We start from the raw sequence: 23391 nt of genomic DNA on the forward strand, positions 1-23391 counted from the left end.
AACCAATATTTTGTTTGGCAATAACTTTTTTTTATTATTTGGTTTTAAAAAAAAAGAGAAAAGCAAAGACCAGAGGTTGCACTAAGCAGCCATTGAAGATTAGGGCAACATCACTACTGTCGCTTCAGAAAAAAAATAGCACAAACACCTTCATAAAACAATTTTTGCCAACTGTAAATACTGAATGTGCCTCTATTTCAGAAGACAAATGTCCAGCAGAGGTGGTGTTGCTGTGTCAGATTTGAGAAAGGCTATAAAATAGTAAAAGAATTCTAAAAATTTGTGTACTCAGAAGGTGAGATACATGAACTCTTCTCTTTATGGAGGAAACATGATAGAGACTTTCCACTTTTCCCTATGGTTAAGCCAAACACCAAAGCAACCCTCCAAATCTAATGTAGACAATTACCGACCTCGCACAAATTTTAAATCTAACATGATTCCACCATGAATACTGTGCGTACACATAGATCATTTTCCAAGCATTCAAACCTGCCACTTTTGTCCTTCCTTCTCCTGCTGCTCCAAACCCAACTTTGAGAGTATTCAGTTAAAAATCATAGGCAGTTATAATTCTAAACAGCATTGGGGCCGATTTTTAAATAGACTTGTGTTGGTTGGGTTATGGGGTACTGGCGAATATTGTGAAGTGGATTAGTAACTCCAGAATGGCACTGAAAACACGAATACTAATGCTGCAGTAACTTGACCACAAGAACCAGTTTGCCGGTGACAGATGATATCAACAGTTAAAACAGGTTATTTCCAACACTATCCAAAAATAATGATTACGACTGAAACTTTCTTTCTTTTGACTAACCGATACACCCATTTGTAGACCCAGGTGTCTAAACAGTGCCAGCTCATTATTGTCCTACTGACTCTTATTGGACAACTTCAGCTAGGAACCACAATTCTTCTTGCAAGGAGAACCAGAAGAGCCAGGTCGGTATTGCCATGACAACGTTCAAGGGCCTCCACCGCTTCTTGCTGAGTAAATCCTGATCTTCTTATTCGTTCAACATTTGCAGCTGGGAAGATCTGGGTTGTTAAAGTTGGAGGACACAGTTCTAGAGGACTGTCCAAAGAATATCTATCAGGTTGATTCATGTTTGTTTCCACGGTCCCTTCCCAAGTCATCAGAGTAGCTGGGACCTCTGAAGAATAGGCTACATTATCTGTCGTCATCTGCAAATGTGTCTCAGTACTTTGAGACATCTGGCTGCTTTTAACTGCTGCAGTGTCAGGTGTATGCACCATACTCTTTGCTGATGATTCTTGGGTCTCCGATGATTCCTCAGCGGAAGAAACTTCCATTTCATTTGTTAGATCCTTCGACACAAGAATAAAAGCTGCAGCCTCATCCTTTGCTTCTTGTACAAAAATCTCCTCAGATCCGTCTCGTGTCACATCTGAAGTGAGTTTTTCTGTAAATATATCCACACAGTTGTCTCTTTTGGATGAAATTTTGGAATTAGCTGTTAAAGGTTCTTTATCCATTTCCACAATATCAGGTTGCAGCTCTGCACCAACACACATCCTGCTCAAGGTATCATTATCTGAACATTCTTCAGACACTTCCATTGGTTGAACACTGTCTTCCTGATATATTGTTTCTGACTGACAGTTGTCCTCTGAATTGGCTAATATATTCAAGGAAGCTTCCTGGCAAGAGGTGACTAACTCTCGATGCAGTTCAAATAAAGTAGCTACAGGGGAGAGGTGTGAATCGTACAGATCAGAGTCTGAACTCTGATCCTGCTGATAGGAAGACTGTTTAATCTCAGTAAACAAATGTACCTCTTCATGCTTTTTATCGGCATCAAGAGTAACTTCAGACTTTTCTCTCATGTAGCCGCTCGTAAACTCAAAAGGTCTATCCACCTGAGGAATGGAGGAGTTTGAATTTAAATGTTCATCCTCAAATTCCTGATCTGAAATATGGACTTTCCCCTCCTTGCGATTATTGCAATCTGTCTTTGTTGATGCTACATGGCTAATCTCCTCTACCTGCTGTTCAGTAGAGTTTACAATTTCAGCATCACAGAATTCAATGTTCCCAGTTAAAGAATCAGATGATGGTCTTTCACCAGCCTCAATTTTCTCTTGACAGCTACATAGATCCTTTTCATCTATTTCAAGGAGCATGTCTGATGGCTCTGTGACTTGCTGCAGATGGCTGTCTGGATCATCAATCCCTTTTCCAGTTGCAGTGGGCTGCTGCATTTCATCAACGTTAGATGAACCATCGTCAAAAGCCAGTTCATTTGAGGCTGCTTTGATTGATTTGTCAGCTACACCCAGATCAAACACAGATTCAGTATTTGGTTGTACAGTTGAAGGAAGCTCTCCAACTTTTCTTATTGGTGGCTCCTCCAAATCCAAATGTTCTTTGTTTAGGCTTTGCAGCTGGGTTTTTGTTCGTACATTTAGAAGAGAATGGTCTTCCTGTGTGACGTCACCCTTTTCCATGCCAACTTCATGTGGACTCACATCTGGCAAGACACGTTTTGGCAGAGACTCATTATCAGTATCTGAAGTTGGATGAATCAACGGGTTTTGTGTGCTGCTATGAATGCTTCCATACTGTGGTATGTGCTTTTTTCCTAATGATGCCTGAGAAGGAGCACACAGACTATCGGGAGACAGAGGAGTCAACAGATTGTCCAATGGTTCTGACGGGGCCTGTTTCTCTGCCTGTGTTTCCATGCGCTCAGGGATCTGAAGGCTTTTTGCACCTGTCAATTCAGATTTGTTCTGGTTTTGTGAAGGAAGGCTAGCAGGGACGGAAAGTGAACGGTCCAAATAACTTTGGGTTTGGGGGGCTTGAGATAGGTCACTTCTTGTAAGGGGAAGAGGGAGGTGAAGATGATGTGGTGCTGGTAATGAAGGGCTTTCCAATGAGGTAGTTTTGCCATTTTCTTTTCCTAAAACAAAAAAAAGAAATGGAATCCCAGATTACAGCTATGCATACATCTTATTCCATACCATTTTACAGCCAAATTGCCCAGCAGTTCCAATTCTATTTTCTGTCGTCCTATTGTTTCTATTCATTGTCAAACCAGCACCACACGTACAATGTTAATGTTTGAGGATAGCATTTTAATTCATTGGATAAACCTCAGTACAGACCATTCATTAAACAATAAAAGCTCAATTATAGTCACTGGAGAGCTTCGATCTCAAAAAAGATGACCCCCGCCCACTGCCCACTGCCCAGGACTTTATAATAGGAAAGTTCAAATGCATAGTGCTCAGTTGAATCGTAGCTGCATGTAGTTAGTGAGCAACACTACTCCAACTTACTCTAGGACATTACTTCCTGAAAGCTGACTGCATATGTGGTGCGTGCAAACTAAATATTTACTTAAAAGTCAGTTTGAAATATATATTACTAGATTATGGAACACTTATTATAGAATGCATTTTGTTATAGTATGCAAACTAATTATTAGTATGGTGACACATAGCAATCACTCCTTTGCAATGCTGCAAACAACATAAAACGTGTTCTAAAATGCTACAAGTGATTTGTATAATTTCTTGACCCATCATCATCATAGGCAATCCCTCGGAATCGAGGAAGACTTGCTTCCACTCTTAACATGAGTTCTTAGGTGGCTGTACAGTTCAGTAGTCCTTGACTAGTGAAAGAGCCACAAACCAGGCATTAAATTAGAGGTTTCAAAGTGTATTATCTTGATGTATCAGCTAACTTTATATAGGAACTCGTGAGCAGGGATTGTTCTCCTTAGACCAGAGAAGGTAAAGGGGAGATTTAATAGAGGTATTCAGAATTATGAAGGATTTTGATAGAGTAAATAAGGAGAAACTGTAAACTGTTTCCACTAGCAGGAGGGTCGGTAACCAGAGGACACAGATCAAAGATAATTGGTAAAAGAACCAGAAGGGAGATGAGCAACGTTCCGGTAATGTTTCGGGGTTGCCTCACGGCCCCTTTAACAGACTGCGCAACCCATTAAAAAGACAACGCGTGCATGGTTTTTTCAATTTAAAAGCTGGTTCATCGGCTGTGTGGGACAGCTTAAAGAGAACATTGAAGACGAGGAGAATTTATTTTATAATCTGGAATGCACTGCCTGAAAGGGTGGTGGAAGCAGATTCAATAGTAACTTTCAAAATGAAATTGCAGATATACTTGAAAAGGAAACATTTGCAGGAGAAAGTGCAGGGGAGTGGGACTAATTGGATAGCTCTTTCAAAGAGCCGGCACAGGCACGATGGGGTGAATGGCCTCCTTCTGTGCTATATGATTCTATGAAGACTGCAGAATGAGCAGGTGGGCTTATGGAATACCCAGTTTGTTTGAGTAAGGAATGCTCCTGTTGAGTTAGAAAGGTTAAAAAAATTGAAACAGTCACTGGGATCCAACTGATCCATCAAAAAAATTATGCAAATGAACAGACAGGAAGCCTAGTATTTTGCAGGCTTTGACTTAATTTTGTGGCTCCCTTCTACCACAGCTGGTCATGAGGGTCATCCAGTGCCCTAGGGCAGTGCAGTGAAGAACAAGCCGAAATCCCAGTGTCTCAGAGAAGAGCTATGTGAAATCCGGTGAGCTAGACCTTGTCCACCTCAAAACAAAATGGCTCAGAGAGGATCTTATATTTGTGTAAAAGATACATTAACGGGAAAAATTAAACTTAGAGCAGTAAACCAGGACAGTAGGAAAAGAGGGGACAGTGTCATGATTGTGAAGGATAAGTTATGGATCACTGCTGGGACATATTTCTTTATACAAAGGTGAATGGCAGCTAGAATGGGTTCCAGGAAGGATGGATGGTAGGGTTGGTAAAGGGTTCAAATGCCTTCTTCAGCCAAACCAATTTTCTGACCATATGATTTCCTCTCACCTTGAGTCACGAAGTCATGGGTTCAAGGTCCCACTCCAGGGACTTGGGCACATAACCTAGGCTGACATTCCAATGCAGTATTGAGGGAGTGCTGCACTATCAGAGTCTTTCGAGTGAGACCCTAAACCGCCCTCTCGGGTGGAAGTAGAAGATCCCATCGCACTATTCAAAGAAGAACAGGTTCGTTCTCCCCGGTGTCCTGGCCAATATATGTCCCTCAACAACCAACATTACTAAAAACATTATCTGGTCATTTGTCTTATTGCTGTTTGGGGACCCTGCTGTGCATAAATTGGCTGCCTCATTTCTCACATTACAACAGTGACTACACTTTAAAAGTACTTCATTGGCTGTAAAGTGCTTTGGGGTGTTGTTAGGTTGAGAAAGGCGCTATATAAACGCTCTTTCTTTCGCTATTGCTACCACCCCACCAATCTCCCCCGGAGGTTTTGCTGACATTCCAGCATTCCTTCAAGCTGCTCCATAGGAAGCTTTCCTTCCTCAAGCAGCCACTTTGCCATAAAATCCTCAGGAAGACTTGAGCTATGGATTGGACTCACACTTGCCGAACCGGATATTCTTGGGAGCTGTGCATCAATAGTGTGTTTTGCAGCATACAAAATGTCTAACCCAGTGAAATCTGTTGCACTTGTCCATAGTTTGGGCTATCCCAGAGATAGACTGCACCTGAGCCACCCACTGCTGTATATAAGCAACTTCTGATATTCATCCGTCCCCTGTTTGGTAAAATGTACTGAAAGATGCCAAAAGTCAGTGCTGACGCTGAACTTTCACAGGTTGGGAGCAGCCATTTCTAAAGCTGAAATGATTGACAACTTTCCCACTGTGAAAACAAAGCCTAGCTGCTATGGGGAAGAAAAAAAACAAACAGGACTGTCCCGTGGTCTGGGTTTTCACAAAGGATGAAAATGAGGGGGGAAAACCCAAGGGTCTATCCTAAGGTTTGTTTAGGATGAACAAATGAGCAAGAAACAACTGAGCCAAAATGACAAGGCTCTGCTACAGGCATCAAATGCCTGTAGTGGTGAGTGCAGGTCAGAGAAGTAGACTACAGTATTATATCCCTATCATCGTGTGGTGTTACTGCCCTATCAATAACCTAACCTCGAACAAGACTGCATTGTGAACTTAACCTCACAATTCTGGCCCTGATACGTACACTTTATAATGAAACATTGTATATTAACAAGAATTGTAGTAGTATCTAGATGTTATAGTGAACATATTCCTGACATGATACGGGAATTGGAGGATAAGAATGTTAAGTGATTTTTCACACTGTTGCTCAGGATAGCAAAACCCCACTTGCATTGATGTGGAGATGGCTGGGAACTCTTTAATTTGTTCGGTGGTTGAGATACAGGAACAGCTCACCTCGGTATTTTGTTTTCCATTGAAAGTAATGGGAAGTGCAACTCTGAAAGTGACTCCCCTACAGCCCAGTGCAAAAGGTATTATTCATCTTCAGTACATAAAGAGGAAAATACGAAGCTACATTATTGGAACAGAGCATGTAATTCAACGCAAATATCTCCTGTGTGAATGTTTGGCTGTTGTGTCGCACTCGAAGTTACTTAAAAATAAAAGAACATTAAATACCTGGACTGTGATCATCTTCAGGGGCAGCAAAAGTGCAACATGCATCAGTGATGCTGGCGTCCTATTAGGATAAAAGAAACCAAAACAAACCACAACAGCAAACAAGATTAGCCAACTGAGACATGCAGCATGCATATACTATTACAAATCACCATGGATATCAAACAGATTAACATTCCACACAAACATATCTCAGTGTAAGTATGAGCGATAATATTAGAGAGTATTCATTCTGTTAACACTCCCAGCTTTATGAGCTGCCATGGGGGTTGGATGGACCAAAAAAAGCAGTGGAGTGGAGATACTGATGTCTTGTTAATTATAAATACACTCATGATGTTATAGACACACTGAAGCGTACCAAAATGGAGTAAGGAAGAGAACAGGCCCACACTTCCACCAGTAGATAATGTGAATCCATGTGATTTTAACTGTAGAAAGCTAAAGGCTCTCCCTGACATAGCACTAAGTCACACACACACCAGAAGGTGCCAAGTTCAATCCCAATATGTGCTCAGTTAGTTGATCTCATCTGTAGTAGGCGCACTTAAATTGGCCTCTGAGGGGAAATTAGCCATGGGTGCTCTTGATCACTTATCCAGTAGCACCGGCTATGTCATACATGCAGACATTAGATGAGAGCAGGATTATACTCAGCTCTGATCCCCTCCATGGTCAAAGTGTCTTCTAATGTTTGTTATCTAGTCTCAGACAAAATGTTGCTATTTTTGAGAGATACCGGAGGCTGCCAGTGCCCATGGGGTGACACACAAGCAACAGCCTGCCACCTTCTTAAAGGCAAAGGAACAAGAATGGTACAAAATGTTTGTGTACAATGTGCAAAAGAGGCGCAAAAAGAGAAAGCTTCTACTTACCTTCCTGATACAAGACCAGGACATCACCAGAGTGTGAAACTTTTACTGTCGACTGTACATGAATTTGGGTGGCTAGGTCAGGAGACATGCTGCCTTAAATAATCGTGTGGTCCACTTGGGCACTAAATTTGAAATTACTTCATACCACGACTAAACTTACATTTACACAATTTTGTTAATAACAAAAGCCTTTTTGCAAGTTACCAGATTCCTCTGCCGATCTGTGTAGTGCCTCAGCCAGCTCCTCATCTGCCAGCTCTTCAGGGCGAAGATCATCTCGTGGTACACCATATGCCAACCTGGCACACTCTGGCAGCTCTGCTTCAGATAAAAAGCGGGTCTCTGTTCCTGTGGTGCCGATAACTACCACATTGCGCTTCAGGTCAATTGAACACTGCAAACAGACAGGATTAAAGAGCAACAGAATTTAAAACACTGGAAATTAAAATAATGAGTGAACCAAACAATAAACAGCTAGATCTTCAGAATGAGGTTAATTTTTCATAATTGAGACAAAAAGTTGTATTATTACACAAGAGCTTTTAATCGTTATCAGGTAGCGTTCGCTCCAGGTCTCTCTCCCGGAGTATTAATTTGTTTATCTCTGTCTTTGTTGGTTGGGACAATGGTTTGAGAGGCTTTCTCGACCAAATTTCTATTCTTTTTTGAAGGTGCTTGCTGGCCTTGAATTCGACAAGCGCAAGGCACCCTCCAGTACCTCACCTAAGTGCCATATCTTCATGTTAGCCTAGACACTAAAGCTCTGATTTTAACTAGTGTCGGCACTTGTGTGGATGGGTGCTGACTGCTGAAGTGGGTGGCAAGCCAGCATAAACTCAGCAGTGTGAGATTTTAACTCCTCGGCCTCATCTGCATAGGCCCAGTCAGGATCCTGCTCAAAACCGGCGGGAAGCACTGGATGGCCAGCGGGCAGGAGCATAATATCGAGTGGCAGGAGGCCGGCACCAGGGACCAAAGGAACGGTCCTCATGACTCAGGTAACTTACAGGGAGGGGGTCCAGGCGGGCCTCAGGATCAGGATTCGGGGTGCGAGGGAGGTGTGGCGTAGAGCTTGGGGCATGGGAGGCCTAAACGTTCTTTGTGGAACTCGGAGGAAAGTCAAAAGAAGTAATCAAACTGGTCCCCACTCCTCTCCCTGCTACGTTGGCCTAGTGGGGAATCCACAGCGGCTTGCCTCCGCAGGCCTCTGGTTAAAACAGTCAGGCCCTGATGATAACATGGGAGCCCAATCTGCATATTTAAAGGTGCCCGACGGTTTCCAGCGGGTGTTCTTCCCGCCTGCTCAGAACAGTAGGTTCAAATTGGAGCCCGTGTGGGGAGAGTGGGACCTTGGTGGGTAAGTCCCATGGGCAATTTTAACTGTCCTCCTGGTTTCTGCTGGGAAGCTCACAGCAGGAAATTGTTGTTGGCATTTACATCTGGAGCCATGAATTTTAAGTAAAATTTGTTCAACAATCGCTCCTGTGAAGCGCCTTGGGATGTTTTACTATGTTAAAGGCACGATATAAATGCAAGTTGTGGTTGTAATATGGCACAGTACAATCAGAAACAATGCTGACAGTTCATGCGATATCAGCTCCCAATTTTGAGCTGTGCTAGCCACCACCAGTGAGTTTGGCTCCCCTGCCTAGAACTGTCGCTTGCCTCTTACCTGGTGCCTTTTGAGCATGTCAAGTCCAAGCAACATGTCCATTGGCTGGTCTTCCAGGAGGGAGAAGGAGCAGGGGAGGAAGTCGCCTTCTATCTGAACCTGGGCTATACAACACAATACAATACATCAATTAAAGCCAGCTGAACAGACCAATAACAACTACTAAACACCATCATGATTTTGATCACACTTTTGTGCCTAAATACTTGGTTTGGCCCATGGACTTCTTTCTGTGACTACTGACAACAGAGCCCTTTCCTTGCTGATGACACTGCTCCGAAACTGTTGGGAGGTACTCCTGCTCTGTCACTAAAACTAAAGGAGCGGCTTCTAAATGGTACACATCCAGGGTCATGGGTCAAAATTATATTTTTGTCTCGGCCCAGTGTACTTTTTTCTCGCTATCTTTCGTTTCAGGTAGGTTCTGTTCTCTCCTCCCATTTTTGGTGTCAGTAATGGTGAGTGAAACACTTCACCACTCGAATGTTACATCAGATCACCACAGATAGTACGATAAATCCCCTCCACTAAGCATCTCCAGGACAGATGGAGAAAACTGGAAAACCCCACCACCGTATCACATCCACCACTGTTGGCTCTGAAGGAATGGTAGTTTATATTATACAGACAAATGCTTGTGTCCTCCTCAATCCAATTAAAATTTGTTTCACCAGAGATATTCTGCTTTACTTCCCAAAACAGTAGTAATGGAAGTCTGTTGGTCATTCTAAAAATCAGATAGGTGTCATGTTATAACTACTCACCCAAGTGAACTCTGCCAATGATTTTTTGTGTTCCAACACCTTTAGCGATCCCTGCCCACCGTCTATCCACCAAGCGCATGATGTTGCACCTCTCAGCACACGCCTGGCTCATGATTGTCATCTGTGCTCCTGTATCAGTGATAGTATAGACTTATCATCAACATTTAGGTCCACAATTTCACTGTTAGATCAGAAACCCAAATTAAAGAGGATCAGTAAAAAAGCAAAATACTGCGGTTACTGGAAATCTGAAATAAAAACAGAAAATGCTGGAAATACTCAGGCGGTCAGGCAGCATTTGTGGTGAGAGAAACAGAGTTAACATTTGGTCGATGAGTTAACTCTGTTTCTCTCTCCACAGATGCTATCTGACCTGTTGAGTATTTCCAGCATTTTCTGTTTTTATTACTAAAGAGGATCAGTCCTGTATGCTAATGTTCCTTAAAAGTAATTTGATCATTCCAATTTAAATATTTACTTCAACACCCTCGAGTGTTTTGTCTTAAGAGTAGTGATGGTGAAACTGATGTCTCCAGGATACACGGAAGGAAAAGCCGTGACATTAAGTAATAGACATTAATGATTGTGTACTAATGTGTATATGGAGAATATGTGGACAAAGCAGTAATTGTGTATTTAATGTCCTGTATAAAGGACACCTGTGGGTGGTCAGTGTATGTGTATAACAAATACAGCAACTACACATGGGATAATGATGCAGAAGTCTGTAGCTCCCTTATACTGTATATGTCAGACACGGGGATCTTGTACATCTGATATTATTCAATTATGTATTTCCCCTGCACTTTTGTCACCTTACCCAACCTGCCCCCCACCCCCCCCCCCGCCCCCAACCTGGCCTGCTCCACTGCCACCAAGGATTTTACAATTATTGTTTCAAATTAGTTCAGAATCCTATGAATAATTTAATCATATGAGCACATATGAACCCACCTGAATCCACAAATGCTTTGACTGGATTCCCATTAACTTTGCAATTGATGTAGAGCATTACCACCTGACCAAAGCTCTCTGGTGATTCTTCCATTGCAATTGTCATGTTCTCTTCAATGTTCTGCTGCCTACAATGCAGACATGTGTTAGTAGGACAACAGAATAAGGTAGCAGTGCAGCTAACACCACAACTACAGGCCAGACCTAGGTACTCATCAAGTAGTATTTGTCAGCAGGGGTCACATGAGGTATATAGAAACATAGAAAATAGGTGCAGGAGTAGGCCATTCGGCCCTTCGAGCCTGCACCGACATTCAATAAGATCATGGCTGATCATGCAACTTTAGTACCCCTTTCCTGCTTTCTCTCCATACCCCTTGATCCCTTTAGCCGTAAGGGCCATATCTAACTCTCTCTTGAATATATCCAATGAACTGGCATCAACAACTCTCTGCGGCAGGGAATTCCACAGATTAACAACTCTCTGAGTGAAAAAGTTTCTCCTCATCTCAGTCCTAAATGGCCTACCCCTTATCCTAAGACTATGTCCCCTGGTTCTGGACTTCCCCAACATCGGGAACATCCTTCCCGCATCTAACCTGTCCAGTCCCGTCAGAATCATATACGTTTCTGAGATCCCCTCTCCTCCTTCTAAACTCCAGTGAATAAACGCCCAGTTCATCCAGTCTCTCCTCATATGTCAGTCCAGCCATCCCTGGAATCAGTCTGGTGAACCTTCGCTGCACTCCCTCAATAGCAAGAATGTCCTTCTTCAGATTAGGAGACCAAAACTGAACACAATATTCCAGGTGAGGTCTCACCAAGGCCTCTGCAGTACAACTGCAGTAAGACCTCCCTGCTCCTATACTCAAATCCCCTAGCTATGAAGACCAACATACCATTTGCCTTCTTCACCGCCTGCTGTACCTGCATGCCAACTTTCAATGACTGATGAACCATGACACCCAGGTCTCGTTGCACCTCCCCTTTTCCTAATCTACCGCCATCCAGATAATATTCTGCCTTCGTGTTTTTGCCCCCAAAATGGATAACCTCACATTTATCCACATTATACTGCATCTGCCATGCATTTGTCCACTCAGCTAACCTGTCCAAGTCACCCTGCAGCCTCTTAGCGTCCTCCTCACAGCTCACACCGCCACCCAGTTTAGTGTCATCTGCAAACTTGGAGATAGTACACTCAATTCCTTCATCTAAATCGTTAATGTATATTGTAAAGAGCTGGAGTCCCAGCACTGAGCCCTGCGGCACTCCACTAGTCACTACCTGCCATTCTGAAAAGGACCCGTTTATCCCGACTCTCTGCTTCCTGTCTGCCAACCAGTTCTCCCTTGTCGACTGCTAGTTACATCCTCAAAAAATTCCAGAAGATTCGTCAAGCATGATTTCCCTTTCATAAACCCTTGCTGACTTGGACCGATCCGGTCACTGCTTTCCAAATGAGCTGCTATTTCATCCTTAATGATTGATTCCAACAAACTTCCGAGCTTCTCCTCGATGCTGGGCCTTTTGTAGGCTGCCTCGAATTCCCCACTCCGCCTCTCTGACTCACGAACTCCTGGCTAATATTAGCACTTCACTGGGGAGTGCTACTGAGAGGCTATAAAAACACCAGCACATGTGCTGTTAAACACATGGAGTGAATAGGAAAGCAGTGGTTGATGCATCCAAGAATTCTACATTCCCAAGTAAACTGATACCTACAAATGGTGGGTGCTGCCAAGTGGAGGGGTTGGGAAAATCTCACAGTGCAAGAACTCTCCAGCCATTTCTCAAGTGGAGCAGTAAAACTTGCACAAGATATTTAGGGCATAATTAATAAAAATGATTAGTGTCCTAGGACCGGCCTAACGTGGCAAACATGACCCCAACACTGTAAACACAAGTATACTTCAAAACTGTTTTTCTTTCTAATTTTCTTCCTATCTCATCTGAAAGCACTGGACTGCTTGCCAGCGTGTGATTCCATGGGCTCTGACCACTCGCTGGTACCTTGCTCTAGTAACCATGGTGCATATGTAAACCCAGAGTGTGTTGGCAAGCTATTCAACTGGAGAGTGCATCACAGCTCAATCTACTTCTGTCCTCACCCAACATTACACACTTTCCAGTAGGGGTACTCAGGATCAGGGATACTGGTCGATTTTCCCCTCCCTGATGTCGGGTGCCGAATTTTGAAGTGAAGGAATAAGCGGACAGAAGCCACTCAATGCAGACAATCTTAGGAATTCTAACTGTGAAGAAGATAGGAAGGAATGAATGAAGGTAAATCCCTGCAATTACAGAGCACCTTATCACCACCAAAATGTCTCAAAGTGCTTAACACAATGAATTAGTTTGGAGTGTGGCGCGCGTTAAGCAGGAAAACTCCGAGCTCAAACAGCAATGGTTCTGTACCTGATGTCTTCCTCAATTTTGGCTTGTGCCTCCAGGTCAAAGGGGTCGGCATTTAGAAGTCGGATCCTCTCCTGTTCGCGACGGGCTCGTTCCAACTGCTGCTCTCGTAGCACCTTTGTAAACTTATCTTATGGAGAAATAGCACAAACTGGAGTCAAAGGATTGCTTAACCATTGAGACAATGAACAATATACAACAGCAGTGTGGTGAGCAGTAATGAGCTGCGGTGTACACTGGTCACTTAGCTCAATACTAGTTAATAATACGAAGACTTCCTGCCTCTGAGATGTGAGGAGAGCACTCTGTTAATGCTATCAGTCATCATGACTGTATTGTTCAATTTTGCCTGACACTTCTTGGGTTTTGTGCAAATTCCCCCCATCTCTCTTTTGAAGGCACTGAGTCTTTGTTGGGGTACAATTCTCGAGGCACTGGCTGTTCTATGGCAACTCTTTCAAGTGGCCAATTGTGACCCATAATGAATTTCTCATGTCTGTCATGACCATTAAAGACAGAACAAACTTGTATTTATATAGCAGCTTTCACATCCTCGGGATGTTCCAAAGCGCTTTGCAGGCAATGAAGTACTTTTTGAAGTCTAGACACTATTGTAATATAGGGAAATATAGCGCACAGCAGAGTCCCACAAATAACAATGAGATAAGTAACCAGATAATCTGTTTTAGAGTTGTTGATTTAGAGATAATTGGCCAGGATACTTGGCGAACTGCCTGCTCTTCTTCGAATAGTGTCATGGGATCTTTTACGTTCACTAGAGAGGGACTCAGTTTAACGTCTCATCCGAAAGATGGCACCTCCGACAGTGCAGCACTGCACTGACAATTCAGCCTAGATTATATGCTCAAGTCTCTGGAGTGGGGCTTGAACCCACAACCTTCTGACCCAGAGACAAGCTTGTTGTCACTGAGCCACGGCTGACACCCGTTATGTCTCTGCCAATTTTCTTCCTCATTGGTTAAGCATATTTTTAATTGGTGAATAATGCAAGTAGAAAATAACCAAGTGTATTCGGCAAAACCTTTCTCCCCAATTTCCCATCACATTCTACAATAAAAATGGAGATGACAGTTCCTCACCCACCTCACCTCTTCACTAAATACCCACAAAAATATAATTTAGCATATAACACAAAAAAGATCACAAAGTCAACGCTCAGCTTGTCTTCAACAAGTCTCTCCCTCACCCCTGCTCCCACTTTCACAAGCTTCATGGCACATCCTGCTGAACCTCTAAACATCCTGCACCATGCCAGGCAAAACTTGTATTAAATGTGTCCATCAGCATCCACAGGTCTACAATTCTAAGGAGCCAAAACAAGCTGTCTGAAACGAATGCATATTACAATCCCAAGCGGTCCTCAAATCCCTTTTTCTAACTGGGTACATTTGTTAGTTCATTATATTAAATAAAATTATTGGATTCAATTTTCTTATATTTGAATTCATTAACAAAGGAATAGGAGTAGGCCATTTAGCCCCTCGGGCCTGTTTCGCCATTGAAAGAGATCATGGCTAATCTGCAACCCAACTGCACATACCCACCTCTGCCCCATATTCCCCAATACCCTTGGTTAACATAACTCCATTAACCTCAGACCTAAAATCAACAATTGACCCAGCATCAACTGCCATTTGCGGACAAAAGTTCCAAACCTACCACGTGTTGAAGTGCTTCCTAATCTCACTCCTGAAAAACCTGGCTCCAATTTTTATGCCATTTTCCCTAGTCCCAGATTCACCAACCAGCGGAAATACTCTCTCTTTCTATCTAGCAGTTCCCCTTAATATCTTGATATTAACACTATTTAATCAGCAAAAGCGCATAAGAATTCCATACACATACTCTACAAAAAATTCTGTGAGCAGTATTTTAACCCTCAAGAGTCAACGCAGAGAACAAGACAGTGCAAGTAAGTAACAGAATTGAGAAACAGGAGTGAGGCAGCACAAACAAGGAAGGGAGAACACCGTAAATAACAAGACAGAATTTCCATATTTACCAAGATCACCGCTAAGAAGCGCCTCAGCTAATGGAGGATTCCGCTCCTTCAACAGCGATAGCTCGTGTGGATTGGCCAGAAGCATGTCCCGCAGTAACGTGGGATTGTTTTCCAAACTATGCGGAGGTGGAACAGGGGGAGGAGAAACAGTAGAGCTACTGGGCATTGGCATTGATGGCTGCTGGCTCCCTGCTCCAGACACCTGATTTCCGGGACCCAGTGATCCAGGCACTGAGATACCCCTGAAATCAATCCTGGGAAGTCCTAAAGGAGGGGAAAAGACAGAAATATCGAGATAAAAAAGACAATGACCAATAGGTAAATACCTCACTATTGCCAGTGCCCGTACCACAGTGCTGAGAGACAGAGTGTACTAGTGAAAACTTACGAGCCACTCTGGAATTAATATTAAAACACATGTTTGTGAGCAAGCTACACCAATGCCATTTTGTAGAGAAGAGCATGTAGCACAGGCAGGAGCAATGAGTCAACACATGGAAGTTAGATTCCCCCTGGCAGGATCTTCATTCTTCAGCTAGTATCATCCTCCATGTATTGTACCATGGCAACAAACCCATTATTAAAGGCGGTATTTTCATATAGGCAACATTATAATAACGGGGCTCCACCCACTGCACTCTCCCTTCCCAACAAACGAATGCAAAAATATTTCCAACCCAGAAGTGATTAAGTGATACACAATATTTGAACTCTGGACAAAGAATAGGCTAATTCAGACACTGTGTTGATCATCGTCTCATTTGAAGAATGAAGAAAATGCTCCAATGGACTTTTTTTCTTAAAAAAAAAAAGATTGTTGCTAACCATCTCTCCTCTCCTGAAGGCATTGACTCGCTGCAGAGTACGGTTCCACGAGCGTTGAACACTCTCCAGTACTGCATCCAAGTGGCCTTTATATATTCGTGAGGCCAGACAATGAATGCCCACAAACTATTCCACCATGAAATGATTCACAGCAGAGCCCAATCCTATCCTCACCCATCGCGCGCCCCGATACTTTGCAGCATGACAGCGATCAGCAGCAAAAAACTTGGCTGATTTTCTCCTCCCTAATCCAGGATTGCTAAGGCCAATTGTAATGTCTCTAATGCTAACTCACTAGTCTTTCAGATAGGATGCAGGGAAGTGGTGACTAATATCCTGACACTATGCAGTCCCCTGTAATAAAACTCACTAGTCTTTCAGATAGGTTGCAGGAAAATGGTGACTAATATCCTGACACTATGCAGTCCCCTGTAATAAAACCAGCTTAAAAAAAAATAATCACCCATGTAATTCTCTTTGTTGTGTAACAGTGTTGGCAAGAATTCGAAGATGGACATTTACAAGTGTGTAGGGCCTGTAGGCAAGATGGGTAATTAAATCATGAATACTATTGCCAAAATTACGGGCAAACTATTCCTACAGGATCTCTCACCTGTTACACCTGGGAGTGGTAGACTAGACTGCACCGGTGGTCTATCCAACTGTCGCAACACCAGTACATCACCATCTTTCAGTCCGTATGCTGTCAGTGTCAGCCGATCATCGGTCAGTGGCCTCTCTGCAAAGATTATCTAACACAGAAACAACACTCAGATTTAACTAACATAGTGATTCTGCCATTGGTAGACCCCTCACCCAGACATGTCAGCCACAGTCACAACTACCCCATGGTGGAAATTGTTTAAGAGTCATAACATAGGAAGTATAAAGATCTGTGAATATGTTTAGAAATTCAGAGAAAGTTTTTTTTCATTTTCATGTTTTTCCTCCTCTCCTGGCTGCGGTATGAACCACAGGGGCAGATCACCCTCGAAGTGCCGTCCTTCATTTGTGAACATTAACCGTGAGTACTAGCACACTATTTGGACTGATTTCACAGGCGCAGCCTTTCAAGGAGGGAACAGAGGGGAGACACTAATCGAGGTACCAGTGGTAAAATTGATCTTTTAAAATTTCAAAAACATTTCAGGCAAGACCATTACTTTCTCAAAGGGAGGGTGCACTTTCAACCATTAGCACAGGTACTGGCGTTGGACTTTCCATCTCCTTTAATCAGCTGAGCCATACAGGAGGCCTGTGGTTGATTTTTTGCCATGTGCATTCTATACTGAATAGAGCATTTTAAGCAGCAATGGTGATTTGGTAGGTTTCGTAAGAATGTGCTCAAGTCTTTTCTTTGTCACGGTCACAAGCCAGAGTTTATGGAGGGGACATGGAGAGGGGAGAAAAAGTGCGTAGTGAACAGAAATACTGAGCAGTTCAATTTGAAGTGGAAACTGCACCACCAGTCACTGGAGTCCAAGACCTCTGGTATCACTTCAGTAAAATGATACATCAATTTGTTTCAGTGTGTAATTAAAACCAAGAATTTTAACTGATCAGGAGAAAACCCTGAGCAGGAAACAGGCACTATTCAATGGATTTGGGTGTGGAAAGTACAGCACGTGCATCCGTAGTGTACCGCCTAGCTTTCAGATGCACCCTCCGGCTTGCTAGGAGTGTGGATACATTCTAGGGTCTCATTGTTTCATTAAAAAAATAATGCTAATAAAGTGAAATACTGCAGTGATTATACAAATTAAATCATTTGTTGCATGTGAAACAAAGACAGTGTGTATAAAAGATCTGCCTACCTAATCTGATAACATAATAAAAATAGCATGTCTGGCACACATTTCCTGTCTGTCAGTCAAAATTCTGTGCTGTGCTTTAAAAAGTATTTTTAGAAAGCAGATATGAAGAAACAGCACGAACAATAGCGGAATGTCCACACCCTTTCAATTCATTTCTGTTTGAACTCTACCCAGTTTATTTAATAGAAATGAGACTTTCTGCTCTTAAAGCGACACAGCTTCATCTTAGAAACAACAAATTGCATTTGTATAGCACCTTTAACACAGATAAACATTCCAAGGTGCTTCACAAAGGTGTAGTCAAAAAAATGGACACTGAGGCAAATAGATGGGTTTAAGTTGGGCCTTAAAAGAGAAGAGGGAAGTGGAGGGGTTTAGGGTGGGAATTCCAGACCCCAGAGGCTAATGGCACAGCCGTCCCCACTGGGGTGAAGATAGAAAAGATGCACGAGGCCAGAGTCAGAGGAATGAAGAGTTCAGGAATGGTGGTTTTGGGCCAGCAAAGGTTCGAGATTGTGGGAGCAAGCCCATGAAGAAACTAGAAGTGTTGTGGACCAGGTGCCAAAGTAGTTCAGCGAGTACAGCGGTAATTGGTGAATGGGACTGGATACAGGCAGCAAAGCTTTGGATAAAATGAAGTTTATGGAGCGTGGAGAAAGTCCAGAAGTGCATTGGAATAGTCAAGTCTGGGGGGGGGTGACAAAGACATGGATGAAGGATTCAGCAGCGGATGGGCTGAGGAAAGAGATGTTACCGAGGTGGAAGTAGGCAGTCTTTGTGATGAAGAGGATCAGGGTCGAAGCTCAGCTCGGGGTCGAATAGGACGCCGAGGCTGCGAGCAGACCAGTTCAGCTTGAGGCAGTGGTTGGGGAAGGGTTGGAATCGGTGTACGGATAGTGTTTGTGATGGGGGCCGAAAATGCTACCTTTCGTCTTCCAAATGTTTAACTGGGGAAATTTCAGCTCACCCAAGATTGGATATTGGACAAGCAGCCTGACAAAACAGAGGGGTCGAGACATATAATGGAGAACTGGAGCTGAATGTCATCAGCGTACATGTGGAAGGTGACTCCATGTCTGCGGATAATGTCACCAAGGGACAGATGAAGAACAGGAGGGCTCTATGGACAGGTCTTTGGGGGATTCCAGAGGTAGCAGTGTGGGGAAGTGCTGGCATCAGAAAAAAAATGACCATTAAAGCTAACAGACTGTCATAAAACACAGCTTAATGTCCTTCAGGGAATGGAACCTGTCACATCTACCTAGTGTGGCCTACATGTGACTCCAGTCCCACACTAGGTGATTGATTTTTAATGCCCACGCAAGAAGTCGGCCCACCACGCTATTCTCAGGCAACCAGGGACAAGTAATAAATGCAGTCTTGTCAGTGTCATCCACATCCGGAGAACAAAAAGTCTGTGAAACTGGTGTTTTTCGATTGGTTCCTGGTAAAGTTTAATAAATAGATCTGTTTATATGGACAATTGTTGTTTTCAAGTTCCTAGTATTAAATACAATTTAGAACACATTAAAAAAAAGTATTCCATTGTTTGTCAGACATATAAAATGCTGCAAACAATTACTGAATTCAACAACGTGCATGGGATTTTCAAGTAAGCGACTCCAGAAAATGTTGCAGTTTATGCTTCACCTGAGGAAATTAAATGAGTGGAGGAACAGTAAATAAATTCACGGCTGCTTTAATAAACAAGCAACCCTTTGTATATAGCTATTTAAATAATTAATCTCAGGAAGAAGTCCAAACGTAAGTGGCTTCTGTTGTTTTCAGATCGTTATACAAAAAATGCAGTTCCCTGACAGGTTTCTAGGCTTTTCTACTGAACTAAGAGGGGGCTGGGTCCAAATAGCAAGTAGTTGCTTGCAGGCTGTGTGAATGTTAATGAGACTTATAAAGGAAGGATGCCTACATGCTTTTTTGGCAACAAAATGAAGAATCTCGCTGTGGTCGATATGACAGTACTCAAATCAGGAAGGACTGAGACATTTACATGATTCAGTTGCCAGCTTCTGTGCTGTGACTGACAGATGCTTATTGACTTTGGTGAATACAAGTAACATCGAGATGTACAGGAATAGGCAACGAGTGGTTAGGATCTGGAATGCACTGCCTGATTCTCCTCTTAGGCGTTCCCTCGTATCGAGGATGACTTGCTTCCACACCAAAAAGGGATGAGTTGGTAAGTGTTTCAATGAAGGACCTGATAGTCCAGGTCCCGAACTACATGTTGAAGATGCCTGTGCGTGGATTTTTTAACGTGGGGTGGACACTGCACACCAGCCACCACACGGGCTTGACAGAGCTAGGTCTTGGTCCAGTGGCAAGGATTAACCACGACGACTGGAGACCAGCTCTGCTGCACTGATCGAGTGTATTACCTGATAGGGTGGTGGAAACAGATTCAATAGTAGCTTTCAAAAGGGAATTGGCTAAATACTTGGAAGAGAAAAAATTGCAGGAATATGGGGAAAGAACGCGGGGATTGGGACTAACTGGATTGCTCTTCGAAAGACCCGCGCAGACTCGATGGGCCACATGGCCTCCTTCTGTGCTGTACTATTCTATGATTTTATGAAATCAGCAAAGCCCAACCCAGTAAGAGCAGAAATTTTCTCCAATTAAATATTGGGAAGACCGAAGCCACTGTCTTTGGTCCCCATCACAAACTGCGTTCCCTAGCCACTGACTCCATCCCTCTCCCTCGCATTTATCTGAGGCTAAACCAGACTGTTCGCAATCTAGGCGTCATATTTGAGAAATGAGCTTCCAGCCACCAATTCCCATCTCCGTAACATTGTCAACCTCCGCCACTGCCCCAGCTCTTCTGCTGCTGAAACCCTCATCCATGCCTTTGTTACCTCTAGACTTGACTACTCCAACACACTCCTGGCTGGCCTCCCACATTCTACATTATGTAAACTTGATGTTATTCAAAACTTGGCAGCCCGTGTCTTCACTGAACAGCCTCCATTGCAAGTATATCCTGTTCTGTGTGTATATCCTCCCTTAGTCCATCGTGGGCCACCCCGACCTGCGAGAGAACACCACCACAGGTCGGGATACAAAGAGCTGGATCATGCCACTGCAGCTTCCAGTGCGAGCTGATACAAGTGTGCGATGGCTTCGAGGTGTGCAACTGGGTGACATCACCAGGATCCAGGTTGCCGTTTGGAGCGTGGGCAGGAGCATCGGTGGGGCCGTGGTAAAGCAGAGGAGCGGAAGGTCGTGGCGGACTTGCGACGAGCGATCGGGGTGGAGGAGTGATGAGGGATCGTGGCTAAGATTTGGTGGGTGATCATGATGGAGGTTCGGCGAATGTTGATCATGGCAGAGGTGCAGCGAATGTTTTTGTGGTGGAGGGACGGTGGGGTATCGTGGCAGAGGTGTGGCGAGTGTTTGTGGCGGAGGAGCGGCGAGAGATCGTGGCGGAGATGTGGCAAATGAGGGTGTGGGGCCCAAAAGAGCCGAGGGCCCAGGGGCAGCAGTGTGCGCACTAGGTTCGTGCAGCAGCGCAGGTCTCCAGTCATCCTGGTTAACCCTTGCCACTGGATAAAGGCCTAGCTCTGTCAAGCCCGTGTGGTGGCTGATGTGCAACGGTCACCACACGTTAAAAAAATCCACGCACAGGCATCTTCCACCCCTTCAATTGGAGTTCAAGACTGGAACATCGGGTCCTTCATTGAAACATCTGTGAACTCATGTGGAAGCAAGTCATCCTCGTTCGAGGGGCCGCCTATGATGATGATAATGATGAACTTGCACCAGTCCCAATCACCCATCACCCCTGTGCTCGCTGACCTCCGGTTAAGCAACGCCTCGATTTCAAAATTCTTATCTTTGTTTACAAATCCCTCCATGACCTCGCCCTCCCTATCTCTGTAATCTCTTTCAGCTTCACAACCCCACGAGATGTCTGCACTCCTCAAATTCTGTCCTCTTGAACATCCCTGATTATAACTGCTTGTACCCTAAGCTCTGGAACTCCCTCCTCTCTTTCCTCCTTTAACACGCTCCTTAAAACCTACCTCTTTGACCAAGCTTTTGGTCATCTGCTGTAATTCCTTCTTATGTGGCTCGATGTCAAATTTATCTGTTTTGTCTTATAACACTGCCGTGGGACATTTTACTATGTTAAAGGTGCTATATAAATAAAAGTTGTTGTAGTTGTCTAACCAAGCACTCCACAAATTGAGCTTCTGGCTCACAACACAGGAGTAGGCCTTTCCAAGATGATGTTTTCCAAAGATTTATAGCACTGGACAGGCAACTCAATAAGACAGGTTTGTGTTGCTTTTAACTGTGAACTCTCAGCTGGGGGAATCAAACCAACTTCATAACACTTTTGGAGTATTTTGATTGGTTCAGCTTCTCTCTTTTTAGTAGTAGCTGTTTCAAGGAAAGTGGGTATGTATTGAAAGAAATATATAAAAAGATACAAGGGCATGGAAATGGAGTTAAGAGTACATAAATAGTACCAGTGTGATACTGCCCATTTTTGATCTGTAGTTTTTTTGAAATACCGATTGATAATTTTCATTCTTGCTTGGTAGTTGGTATGGGGCCTACATGTCCAGTTGTTACTCATTGCTGATTTCTGAATTTGACATGTCACCTAATGATGTGCAAATCGCTAGAATATATTAAAAGTCTTGCATATATCAACACTCTCCTATGTCGACCTAGTTCCTGTCACACTTCGTTGATTTCACAAGCAAGATTTCAATTATTCAGTCACCATATTTTAGTGATCCTAAAAATGCACTATACATTAAATGACGTAATATCTATCATTATAAAGTGTATTCCCCAACTCAAAGTGAGTGACACCACAAGAGATCTCCTAATATATATTTATTTATTAGCAGATATTCATTAAATTGCTCATGGCGGGCTGGACAATGCATTATTTTATACGGGAAGGAGTGTTATAATATGCAATGCACAATGGTATTCTGATGATACAGTGGAGCAGTGTCCCTTTAAGGTCATAAAGTCTCATCTTTAAGTCGACAATGTCGCAGGTCATTGCCTTTAATTGTTTGATCAAATAACTTTGCAAATTGGAATGTGGTGAGTTTCAGGCTCCATCTGAGGACAGTTGTTACAATTGTTTTGAAGCATTAAAAAAGTGTAACGTGTGTGTGTTGATTTCCTATTTTTACTATATTACTGGATTTCCTATAGTTCACAGTAAGTCGGAGGTTGATCTGCTTTCTAAGGTTAGGAGTGTTGAACTGTGGAACACACGGTATATTCTCCAGTGCGCCAGTGCAGCCTTCGGCCGCCTGAGGAAAAGAGTGTTTGAAGACCAGGCCCTCAAAACTGTCACCAAGCTCATGGTCTATAGGGCTGTAGTAATACCTGCCCTCCTGTATGGCTCAGAAACATGGACCATGTACAGTAGACACCTCAAGTCACTGGAGAAATACCACCAACGATGTCTCTGCATGATCCTACAAATCTCCTGGGAGGACAGACGCACCAATGTTAGCGTCCTCGTCCAGGCCAACATCCCCAGCATTGAAGCACTGACCACA

At 43.4% G+C, this 23391-nt stretch overlaps 1 protein-coding gene across 5 annotated transcripts in view; it reads right to left on the reverse strand.

Moving 5' to 3' along the window:
• Positions 1–23391, reverse strand: part of ddi2 (DNA-damage inducible protein 2) — a 79359-nt gene that overhangs the window by 53733 nt on the left and 2235 nt on the right. For 2 of the 5 annotated variants that reach the window (XM_070860290.1, XM_070860289.1), the window contains exons 2-8: positions 16636–16774; positions 15198–15461; positions 13178–13304; positions 10760–10887; positions 9806–9934; positions 9042–9145; positions 7574–7763 (exon numbers count right to left, since the gene is read on the reverse strand). In XM_070860290.1, coding sequence (XP_070716391.1) covers positions 7574–7763; positions 9042–9145; positions 9806–9934; positions 10760–10887; positions 13178–13304; positions 15198–15461; positions 16636–16774 — 1081 coding nt within the window. Of the gene's footprint in view, positions 1–8; positions 2928–6493; positions 6556–7573; positions 7764–9041; positions 9146–9805; positions 9935–10759; positions 10888–13177; positions 13305–15197; positions 15462–16635; positions 16775–23391 lie in introns of those variants that run through there. The other 3 variants (XM_070860293.1, XM_070860291.1, XM_070860294.1) reach the window with 3 other exon arrangements.

This window comes from Pristiophorus japonicus, chromosome 18 (genome assembly GCF_044704955.1).
Source record: "Pristiophorus japonicus isolate sPriJap1 chromosome 18, sPriJap1.hap1, whole genome shotgun sequence".
In the NCBI taxonomy this organism is placed as follows: domain Eukaryota; kingdom Metazoa; phylum Chordata; class Chondrichthyes; family Pristiophoridae; genus Pristiophorus; species Pristiophorus japonicus.